Here is a 12913-nt window from a genome sequence, read left to right as displayed (position 1 = left end):
AAGCCTCAAGGTTTAAATTTACAACAGTGGAGAAATGTAACAAAATCTTGATTAATCAATAGAATAAAAAGAGGAGCTAGTGGCCTATTGGTGACAAAAAATTATGATGACCATTTGGGAGCATAGATTCTCGACAGTGATGGTATCGGGGAAACACCTAATCATTTGTTTCACTCAATGATTCTAACACGGTCTCACTAACTGGATATTCTGAGTGAACTCTGCTATTAGACCTAGAGTCTTTGTGTGCTGCCTATTTTCATTTTTAAAAATATATGATACATATAATTAAAAGAAAATTTTAAGAATAATTTTTCCAAAACATAACAGAAAAGAGCAGAATTCAGCATAATGATTAAATGTGCTGTGTTAAATATATAAAATTGCCAATATTTGACAGTTATTGAAAGGTAAAAATGGCAACTTCCCATGGTCCAACCTGGTACATCACACAGACACACAGACATGTGTAGCTTCAGTTTTGCTTTAAATGATGGAGTCCCAGATGTTGAACATGTTCAGGACATATTTTATGGTCATTAGGTAGAGAAATATCATGTAAGTGATTTGTGTAAAACAGTTTTTATGAGAAAGGTCTTTCCTCTGAAGTTTGCAATGATTTCCAGTATACCCTGAACCTCTGTTTACTACACATTTACACTGTTTCCAAAATCTTTTAGTCCATCTAGCATTCTTTTCAGATTTGTATTCTAATTGCTCAAACATATAAAGATTGTGCCATTTGTTTTCATTTTATTAATGGAAGAATTAATACTCTTCCAGTTGTGTTATCCTGGATTTTCTTCCCTCCAACACCATGGGGTTTTCTTGCTCTAGACATGTATAGCAGAGCAGGAAAAAAACCGAGGGGAAAAAAATTTCTTTTTGCAGAATTAGGGAGTATGACTTGGATCTTTACAAACAAAGCAAGAGCTCACTCAGAGTGTGAAAGAGATAGAGACACAAGGACACAAGGTAGCCATGGTATCTAAGAAGGGCCGCATTATGGCCACAAGAACATGGTGTCAGCTTCCTCTCCATGCATAGACTTTCCCATTAAGCTTCCCCAACAGGAAAACTCTAGCTGTAAAACTAAAAAATGAATACTTCTTATTTTTATTTCATTTTACCATAGGGAATATCTCCCTGGGCGGTTTTTAATTTTACCTTATCTTCCATATTTTCTTTTCTAGATAAAAATTCTTAGACCAGAAAGTTTAAATAATTCAGTGAGAAAGTTTATAACTGAAAAAATGGGAAATGAATATCTTCAAAGAACTGGAGTTAATTTGAAAGATGCATATAAAGAATCCAATGCCAGAACTCCGCTGATACTTATTCAGTCTCATGGTAAGCTATTTGTGAATAGTTAAGATGATCGATATGGTTTGGCTGTGTGTCCTCACCCAAATCTCACCTTTAATTGTAATCCCCATAATCCTCATGTGTCAAGGGCAAGAGCAGGTGGAGGTAATTGGATCATGGGAGTGGTTCCCCCCATGCTGTTCTCGTGATAGTGAGTGAGTCTCTTGAGATCCGATGGTTTTGTAAGAACCTGGTATTTCCCCTCCTGGCACTCATTCCGTCTGGCCACCCTGTGAAGAAGGTGCCTGCTTCTCCTTTGCCTTCTGCCATGATTGTAAGTTTCCTGAGGCCTCCCCAGCCATGCAGAACTGTGAGTGAATTAAACCTACTTACTTTATAAATTACTCAGTCTCAGGTATTTCTTCATAGCAGTGTCAGAACAGACTAATACAATGATGATACAATATCACCCAAGAGATATGGAGAAGTAGGTTCTGTGTCAGATTATTCTGTGTTTACAATATTTTCCTAGCCCTATTTAAAATTTTTGGGAAAGGAGTTAATTACAAGTTTTTACTAAGAATAAATCTCTCTAAAAATATAACAGAGGAATAAAACCTCTCAGATTCACAAATATGGAAAAATTTATCAATGGTGATTTTCTGCACAGAAAATACCTTACGGGTCACCAAGATGGCCAAATAGGAACAGCTCCAGCCTCCAGCTCCCAGCGTGAGTGACACAGAAGACAGGTGATTTCTGCATTTCCAACTGAGCCTCCGCTGCTGATACCTAGGCAAACAGGGTCTGGAGTGGACCTCAAGCAAACTCCAACAGACTTGCAGCTGAGGGTCCTGACTGTTAGAAGGAAAACTAACAAAGAGAAAGGACGTCCACACCAAAACTCCATCTGTACATCACCATCATCAAAGACCAAAGGTAGATAAAACCACAAAGATGGGGAAAAGCAGCGCAGAAAAGCTGAAAATTCAAAAAATCAGAGCGCATCTCCCCCTCCAAAGGAACACAGCTCCTTGCCAGCAACAGAACAAAGCTGGATGGAGAATGACTTTGACAAGTTGAGAGAAGAAGGCTTCAGTTGATCAAACTTCTTAGAACTAAAGGGGGAACTATGAACCCAGTGCAAAGAAACTAAAAACCTTGAAAAAAGATTTGACAAATGGATAACTAGAATAACCAATGCAGAGAAGTCCATAAATGACCTGATAGAGATGAAAACGATGACACAAGAACTATGTGACAAATGCACAAGTTTCAGTAACAAACTCAATCAACTGGAAGAAAGAGTATCAGTGACTGAAGATCAAATGAATGAAATGAAGTGAGAAGAGAAGTTTAGAGAAAAAAGAGTAAAAAAAATGAACAAAGCCTCCAAGAAATATGGGATTATGTGAAAAGACCAAATCTACATCTGATTGGTGCACCTGAAAGTGACAGGGAGAATGGAACCAAGTTGGAAAACATTCTGCAGGATATTATCCAGGAGAACTTCCCCAACCTAGCAAGGCAGGCCAACATTCAAATTCAGGAAATACAGAGAACACCACAAAGATGCTCCTCGAGAAGAGCAACTCCAAGACACATAATTGTCAGATTCACCAAAGTTGAAATGAAGGAAAAAATGTTAAGGGCAGCCAGAGAGAAAGGTCGGGTTACCCACAAAGGGAAGCCCATCAGACTAACAGCAGATCTCTCGGCAGAAACTCTACAAGCAAGAAGAGAGTGGGACCCAATATTCAACATTCTTTAAGAAAAGAATTTTCAACCCAGAATTTCATATCCAGCCAAACCAAGTTTCATAAGTGAAGGAGAAATAAAATCCTTTACAGACAAGCAAATGCTGAGAGATTTGGTCACCATCAGGCCTGCCCCACAAGAGCTCCTGAAGGAAGCACTAAACATGGAAAGGAACAACTGGTACCAGCCATTGCAAAAACATGCCAAAATATAAAGACCATCGATGCTAGGAAGAAACTGCGTCAACTAACGAGCAAAATAACCAGCTAACATCATAATGACAGGATCAAGCACACACATAACAATATTAATCTTAAATGTAAATTGACAAATGGTCCAATTAAAAGACACAGACTGGCAAATTGGAAAAAGAGTCAAGACCTATCAGTTTGCTGTATTCAGGAGACCCATCTCACGTGTAGAGACATATTTAGGCTCAAAATAAAGGGATGGAGGAAGATCTACAAGCAAATGGAAAACAAAAAAAGGCAGGGGTTGCAATCCTAGTCTCTGATAAAACAGACTTTAAACCAACAAAGATCAAAAGAGACAAGGCCATTACATAATGGTAAAGGGATCAATTCAACAAGAAGAGCTAACTATCTTAAATCTATATGCACCCAATACAGGAGCACCCAGATTCCTAAAGCATGTCCTTAAAGACTTACAAAGAGACTTAGACTCCCACACAATAATAATGAGAGTTAACAAGGATATCCAGGAATTGAACTCAACTCTGCACCAAGCGAACCTAATAGACATCTACAGAACTCTCCACCCCAAATCAACAGAATATACGTTCTTCTCAGCACCACATCGCACTTATTCCAAAATTGACCATATAATTGGAAGTAAAGCACTCCTCAGCAAATGTAAAAGAACAGAAATTATAACAAACTGTCTCTCAGACCACAGTGCAATCAAACTAGAACTCAGGACTAAGACACTCAATCAAAACTGCTCAACTACATGGAAACTGAACAACCTGCTCCTGAATGACTACTGGGAACATAACAAAATGAAGGCAGAAATAAAGATGTTCTTTGAAACCAATGAGAACAAAGATACAACATACCAGAATCTCTGGGACACATTTAAAGCAGTGTGTAGAGGGAAATTTGTAGCACTAAATGCCCACAAGAGAAAACTGGAGGGATCTAAAATTGACACCCTTACATAACAATTAAAAGAACTAGAGAAGCAAGAGCAAACACATTCAAAAGCTAGCAGAAGGCAAGAAATAACTAAGATCAGAGCAGAACTGAAGGAGATAGAGACACAAAAACCCTTCAAAAAATCAATGATTCCAGGAGCTGGTTTTTTGAAAAGATCAACAAAATTAACAGACCACTAGCAAGACTAATAAAGAAGAAAAGAGAGAAGAATCAAATAGATGCAATAAAAAATGATAAAGGGGATATCACCACCAACCCCACAGAAATACAAACTACCATCAGAGAATACTACAAACTCCTCTACGCAAATAAACTAGAAAACCTAGATGAAATGGACAAATTCCTGGACACATACACTCTCCCAAAACTAAACCAGGAAGAAGTTGAATCCCTGAATAGACCAATAGCAGGCTCTGAAATTGAGGCAATAATTAATAGCCTACCAACCAAAACAAGTCCAGGACCAGACGGATTCACAGCCAAATTCTACCGGCGGTACAAGGAGGAGCTGGTACCATTCCTTCTGTAACTATTTCAATCAATAGAAAAAGAGGGAATCCTCCCTAACTCATTTTATGAGGCCAACATCATCCTGATACTAAAGCCTGGCAGAGACACAACAAAAAAATAATAATTTTAGACCAATATCCCTGATGAACATCAATGCAAAAATCCTCAATAAAATACTGGCAAACCGAATCCAGCAGCACATCAAAAAGCTTATCCACCATGATCAAGTGGGCTTCATCCCTGGGATGCAAGACTGGTTCAACATATGCAAATCAATAAATGTAATCCAGCATATAAACAGAATCAAAGACAAAAACCACATGATTATCTCAATCGATGCAGAAAAGGCCTTCAAAAAAATTCAACAGCCCTTCATGCTAAAAACTCTCAATAAAGTCGGTATTGAGGGAACGTATCTCAAAATAAAAAAGCTATTTATGACAAACCCACAGCCAATATCATACTGAATGGGCAAAAACTGGAAGCATTCCCCTTAAAAACTGGCACAAGATAGGGATGCCCTCTCACCACTCCTATTCAACACAGTGTTGGAAGTTCTGGTCAGGGCGATCAGGCAAGAGAAAGAAGAGAAAGAAATAAAGGGTATTCAATTAGGAAAAGAGCAAGTCAAATTGTCCCTGTTTGTAGATGACATGATTGTATATTTAGAAAACCCCATCGTCTCAGCTCAAAATCTCCTTAAGCTGATAAGCAACCTCAGCAAAGTCTCAGGATAAAAAATCAATGTGCAAAAATCACAAGCATTCTTATACATAGCAATAACAGACAAACAGAGAGCCAAATCATGAATGAACTCCCATTCACAATTGCTTCAAAGAGAATAAAATACCTAGGAATCCAACTTACAAGGGATGTGAAGGACCTCTTCAAGGAGAACTACAAACCACTGCTCAATGAAATAAAAGAGGACACAAACAAATGGAAGAACATTCCATGCTCATGGATAGGAAGAATCAATATCATGAAAATGGCCATACTGCCCAAGGTAATTTATAGATTCAATGCCATCCTCATTAAGCTACCAATGACTTTCTTCACAGGATTGGAAAAAACTGCTTTAAAGTTCATATGGAACCAAAAAAGAGCCCTCATTGCCAAGACAATCCCAAGTCAAAAGAACAAAGCTGGAGGCATCACGCTACCTGACTTCAAACTATACTACAAGGCTACAGTAACCAAAACAGCATGGTACTGGTACCAAAACAGAGATCTAGACCAATGGAACAGAACAGAGCCCTCAGAAATAGTACCACACATCTACAACCATCTGATCTTTGACAAACCTGACAAAAACAAGAAATGGGGAAAGATTCCCTATTTAATAAATGGTGCTGAGAAAATTGGCTAGCCATAAGTAGAAAGCTGAAACTGGATCCCTTCCTTACTCCTTATACAAAAATTAATTCAAGATGGATTAGAGACTTAAACATTACATCTAAAAACCATAAAAACCCTAGAAGAAAACCTAGGCAATACCATTCAGGACATAGGCATGGGCAAGGACTTCATGTCTAAAACACCAAAAACAATGGCAACAAAAGCTAAAATTGACAAATGGGATCTAATTAAACTAAAGAGCTTCTGCACAGCAAAAGAAGCTATCATCAGAGTGAACAGGCAACCTACAGAATGGGAGAAAATTTTTGTAATCTACTCATCTGACAAAGGGCTAATATCCAGAATCTACAAAGAACTCAAACAAATTTACAAGAAAAAAACAAACAACCCCATCAAAAAGTGGGAAAAGGATATGACCAGACACTTCTCAAAAGAAGACATTTATGCAGCCAATAGACACATGAAAAAATGCTCATCATCACTAGCCATCAGAGAAATGCAAATCAAAACCACAATGAGATACCATCTCACACCAGTTAGAATGGCAATCATTAAAAAGTCAGGAAACAACAGGTGCTGGAGAGGATGTGGAGAAGTAGGAACACTTCTACACTGTTGGTGGGACTGTATACTAGTTCAACCATTGTGGAAGATAGTATGGTGATTCCTCAAGGATCTACAACTAGAAGTACCATTTGACCCAGCCATCCCATTACTGGGTATATACCCCAAGGATTATAAATCATGCTGCTATAAAGACTCATGCACACGTATGTTTATTGCAGCACTATTCACGATAGCAAAGACTTGGAACCAACCCAAATGTCCATCAGTGACAGACTGGATTAAGAAAATGTGCCACATATACACCATGGAATACTATGCAGCCATAAAAAAGGACAAGTTCGTGTCCTTTGTAGGGACATGGATGCAGCTGGAAACCATCATTCTTAGCAAACTATCACAAGAACAGAAAACCAAACACCGCATGTTCTCACTCATAGGTGGGAATTGAACACTGAGATCACTTGGACATGGGAAGGGGAACATCACACACCGGGGGGGTGGGGGTAGGCAGGAGGGATAGCATTAGGAGATATACCTAATGTAAATGATGAGTTGATGGGTACAGCACACCAACATGGCACATGTATACATATGTAACAAACCTGCATGTTGTTCACATGTACCCTAGAACATAAAGTGTAATAAAAAAAAAGAAAAGAATGAAATAAAACATTACAAATTGAAAAAAGAAGCAACTATTGATCAGCATCTCAAATATTACATTTAATCATTTAATTACCTCCTTTTATATAAATGTAATAAAACATTTAAATGATATATTGCAAAAAAGAAAAAGAAAATACCTTGCAAACACATACTGTTGCTCTGGAGGTTGGAATCGCCCTTATGTCTATGCATGTGTTTAATAAATATTGACATGTGCAAAAATATATGTTACAAAATAAACTATGAGAAATAAACTAGCAAAATATTTTCTTCATTTATCTTCTGTTCCAAAAATTAAATGTGTCTTTAGAATTCATCATTTCAAACTTTGATTTTATTACATAAAACCTTGTCTGGAGTGCCTCCACCATTCCAGGTTCTCACCTGGAACGTTTCCATGTAAAGCACTTGGCTAGATGCTTGACACACTCATAGTAGGTACTATCCGTTTCTTAAAGACTTAGCCCATGATGGTGGCTAGGGCTCTAGACACCTGATATTCATGTTCCAAACAACAGAATGGAAGCAAGGAAGAAAGGCACACATCCTCCCTTTAAGGAGATACCCAAAGTATTACACAACACTTTTATTTTAATTTAATTTTGTTTCATTTTAAGTTCCGGGATACATGTGCAGGACGTGCAGGTTTGTTACATAGGTAAACGTGTGTCATGGTGATTCGCTGCACCTATCCACCCATCACCTAGGTATTAAGCCCCACATACCTTAGCATTTATCCTGATGTTCTCCCTCCCTACAACCTCCAACAGGTCCTAGTATATGTTGTTCCCCCAACATTTGTCCATGTGTTCTCATTGCTCAGTTCCCACTTACGGGTGAGAACACGTAGTGTTTGGTTTTCTATTCCTGTGTTTGTTAGTTTGCTGAGATAATGGCTTCCATCTCCATCCATGTCTCTGCAAAGGAAATTATCTTGTTCCTTTCTATGACTGCATAGTGTTCAATGGTATATATGCACCATATTTTCTTTATCCAGTCTATCATTGATGGGCATTTGGGTTGATTCCATGTCTTTGCTATTGAGTATTACACAACACTTTTGCTAACAAAATTTCCTGCCAAAATGTATCACAAAACCTAGATGCCCACAGAAGTTAAAAATGTAGTATTTTAGCTGGGCACACAGCCATCTCGAACAACACTGGGGTACAGCTACCGAGGAGGAAAGGACAGGTAAATGCTGGAGAAGACAACCAGCAGGTGCTGCTGTCGTTAGATATTATTATCATCCTCGTGTGTTAGGCTAGTAAGTGGCAGGGCCAAAATTTAAACTCTGGGCTCTAATTTCAAAACCTGTAGTCTTTCCGCTATGGCTATACCTTTTCCCACCACTACTCAATAAATGCTGGATTGTGATTTTTAAGAGGGAATTAAATGAGCTTACAGTTGTATATACCTCTCCAGCTCGTTATACAGGGATCGACCTTACCAATATCCTCCTGAGATTTGCACAAGAGTTAAAAGGAACAACACATCATGTGACCATAATTTCTCTGGGCCGTGACCAGGCAGCGAAAGCTGAAGACCTCATTTTAAAGGCACTAACGAAAACACAACAATGGGTCTTCCTCCAGAACTGCCATCTTGCAGCCTCATTTATGCCAAGGCTTTGCGCAATTGTAGAATCGTAAGAGTTTTACATTTATTTGTAAGGGATCAGATTGGTTACCAAAACTATAAAGTAAAACTGGAAATGGCAATGTATACTGTGTGTAAACAATAACAAAATGTGTTGAGCCACTCAGATGAAACTTAAGCTATTGGTTTTCTTTTCTCCAGGAACTTGAAAACTACACTAAGAATACATCAGTTTTTATATTTTTTTAAGGCCTCTTTAGTTTTTGTTCTCGGTCTTGTATATCAGTTTCTTTCCTCAAATTCTTACTCTCAATAGATACACAAGCATACACACACATTATATGTGCTGAAGGATACATAGTTTTTAATATTCTATGTGATGTTCCAAATAGCAGAGCATAATACCTCGTATCTATCCTTTCGGTGATGATTCATTTTTATGGCCTTTACTTAGTATCTATTCTGACTTTCTCTAGCTCAAAATACTTTTCTAGGCTGTACCTCCCAAAGCACTTAGTCACTCATACAGAAATTTTTATACGTTCAGCCTTCTTGTTTGCAGGGGAAGTATTTGAAAGTTTATTGCTATAACTTTGAGTGAAGAATTAGCAATGTTTTGAATCAATAATATTTCAACTAATTACATTCTATAGTTTTTATCCAGCCTTGGTTTTCTTTCCCCTTTTTTTGCATGGCCAATATCCTATTGTTATTTTTATTTTTATGCTTTGAGCATGCACGAGGAAACTATAAAACCAAAATGCAACTGCATGACTTAAATTTCTAAAAACTTTCCTAATATCATTCATGAGTTACCAGATTGTTAATTCTTTTAGCAGTTTCAAAACTGTATCAGTGGGGCACGGTGGCTCACGCCTATAGTCCCAATGCTTTGGGAAGCCGAGGCAAGATCATTGTTTGGGGCCAGGAGTTCAAGACCAGCCTGGGCAACATAGCGAACCCCATCTGTACAACAATAAATAGATAAATAAATAAATAAATACTATTAAATAATTTCTCTTTTTCACATTTATTTCATGACTTAAGGGAATCAGAAGGCAAAGATTGCTTAGTTACATGACTTTAATAGCTATAAACTTTGAAATTACTTTCTACCATGTCTTTCATTCATTATTCATCCAAAAACGATTTATAGGGCATCTGCTATTTGTCAAGTATTGTGCTAGGCACAAGGACACAGCATGGACCAGGCAAACACTGTAGCAGCTTTCCAGAGGATACTAAGGTGCAAAGAGACAATAGTACAATAGTATGGCAGGTAGCACTGTGCTAATAAAAAAAAAAAAGAAATTAGAGAAACATTCCTCAGAACAGAATTTCCATCTTGATAAGAGTAATTAATGATACATTAAACATATTCAACATAATCAGAGTATTATTAAAAGAAATTCATACTTCCGGGCCAGGCATGATGGCTCATGCCTGTCATCCCAGTACTTTGGGAGGCCGAGGTAGGCAGATCACCTGAAGTCAAGAGTCTGAAACCAGCCTAGCCAACATGGTGAAACCCCATCTCTACTAAAAATACAAAAATTAGCCAGCTGTGGTGGCACAAGCCTGTAGTCCCAGCTACTCGGGAGGCTGAGGCAGGAGAATCGCTGAGCCCAGGGGGCGGAGGTTGCAGTGAGCTGAGATCACGCCACTGCACTCCAGCCTGGGCGACAGAGTGAGACTCCATCTCAAAAAAAAAAAAAAGAAAAAGAAATTCATACTTCTTTATTAAATCAAGCCTTTAGATATTTAAGATGATCACTCTACCAGCCCACAGTAGGAGAGGAAAAATGTGAAGAAAAAAATATTTCTTAAATTTCAGAGTTAGAGAAATATGTTGACAACATGTTGCTAGGAGAAAAAATAAAAAGCTACAAACAAAATATGCACTATTACTATTTTTAAAATGAGAGACAGAGAGAGGCAAAAGGAGGAAAAAAAAAGAGAAAAGTGTACCTAAACTCATTTAGTGGGATTACAGGCCATATTTGTTTTTTGTTTCATTTTGTGTTGTGTGTGTTTTTTTTTTCCTTGTAATGATTTGGTTTGCTTTGCAAATTTTTTAAAAATAATTTCACACTTGCAGGGAAGTTGCAAGAACAATACAAAAACTCCCTTATACCCTTCATCTCTATTTCCAAATTCTTAAAATTTACCCTATCATTTCTCTCATATATATATGTAATGTTTTTCTGAATCATTTGGAAGTAAATTGCAGACATGTTGCCACTTGACCTCTAAATAGTTCAGTGTGCATTGTTCATTATTTACTCATGTTTATTGTCCCAATAATATCTTTTATTGCAAAATAGAATATAAGTTTTGGTCAAAATTTCAATTCATGATTTCTCATTGTATTAAGTTTTCATGTCTCTTAAGTCTCCTAATAAGTATTTTATTTGTTTGTTTGTCTGTTTATTTAGAGGTGAGGTCTCGCTATGTTGCCCCAGCTGAACTTGAATTCCTGGGCTCGAGTGATCCCCTTGCCCTAACCACCCAGGTAGCTGGAACTATGGGTGCGTGCCACCGTACCCTAAATCTCCTTTAATCTATAATAGTTCCTCAGTCTGCCTTTGTCTTTCATAACTGTGATGTTTTTGAAAAGTACAAGTACAAGCTAGTTATAGTGGTCACTGACTATCCACAGGGAATTGGTTTCAGGACCCCCTGTGGATACTGGGATTCTTGGATATTCGAGTCCCTTATATCAAATGATGTAGTATTTGCCTATAATCTACACACATCCTGCTGTATAATTTAAATCATGTCTAGATTACTTATAGTACCTAATACACAGTAAATGCTGTATAAATAGTTATTAATCTGTATTGTTCAGGAAATAATGACAAGGAAAAAAAGTCTGTATAGTTTCAGTACAGATGCAGACATTGTAGACCTAACTACATGGTACAGGTCAGCAATACCTTAACATTTTCTGAAATTTTTTTTCCTGAATATTTTCAATGTGAGTCTGGTTGAATCCATGGATGTGGAACCCATGGATATAGAGAGCTGACTGTATTTTGTAAAGTGTCCCTCAGTTGGGATTTAGCTGATATTTTCTTATGGTTAGATTAAGGCCATGCAGTATTGTAGTAGTATCACAGAAGTAATGTTACATCATTCTTGGTACATCATATCAAGAGGCCTGTGATATCAATCTGTCTCATTAGTGGTGATATTAACTTTGGTCACTTGGTTAAAGTGGTTTCTGCCACTTGTGGGAACTTTCAGACCATATACATACATTAAACTTTCACCTACTGGTTTCTAAAGTTCATTGATAATTTTTGACTGAATTACTACTATATTGTTTACCAAAAGGTAGCTTACTAACTCCACAACTTCTTCTAAATTTATTTAATGATGTTATCCTATACAGGAAGAGCTTTTCTTTCTCTTCCCTTTGTTTATTTATATCAGTATGGCCTCATGGATTTCTATTTTATTCAAGGATTATAATTGGTTACCATCATCATTTATTTTGACATTCAGTTGTCCCAAATTAGATCAGTGGAACTCTTCATTGTGTTCTTAATTTGTAATTGTTTCCAGATTTTTGGCAATGAGTATATGATCACTTTTTGTACTTAGGGGAAAGAAAGCTACTCTTTTAAAATGTTAACTGATGAGTCGTGTGCAAATTCTTGCACAACATGGAAACTCTTTTGGTAATATAGTAAGATCTTCGGTATTAAAATGATTCATAAGGCCACTTCAAACAATGAAATGCTATGATTCTAAAAACATGTTGGTTTACATTTTTCACATTAAATATTTATAATTTTTTATTTTGCAGCTTTAATAGTCCAGACATGACAATAGACCCTGAGTTTCGGCTATGGTTAAGCTCAAAATCATACAGTTCTTTTCCAATTCCTATTCTTAAAAAGGGTTTAAAGGTAAGAACAAAGTATAACAGATTTAATATTGACTGAGGAGCCCTGTTTGAATGTAAGTTA

At 37.2% G+C, this 12913-nt stretch overlaps 1 protein-coding gene across 1 annotated transcript in view; it reads left to right on the top strand.

The window, feature by feature from the left end:
* Positions 1–12913, top strand: part of DNAH14 (dynein axonemal heavy chain 14) — a 507005-nt gene that overhangs the window by 459554 nt on the left and 34538 nt on the right. The window contains exons 73-75 of the mRNA XM_025393377.1: positions 1194–1350; positions 8778–8988; positions 12751–12853. Coding sequence (XP_025249162.1) covers positions 1194–1350; positions 8778–8988; positions 12751–12853 — 471 coding nt within the window. The remainder of the gene's footprint in view (positions 1–1193; positions 1351–8777; positions 8989–12750; positions 12854–12913) is intronic.

Source organism: Theropithecus gelada, chromosome 1, assembly GCF_003255815.1.
Source record: "Theropithecus gelada isolate Dixy chromosome 1, Tgel_1.0, whole genome shotgun sequence".
Taxonomy (NCBI): Eukaryota; Metazoa; Chordata; class Mammalia; order Primates; family Cercopithecidae; genus Theropithecus; species Theropithecus gelada.
This window is presented reverse-complemented; position numbering and strand designations above follow the sequence as displayed.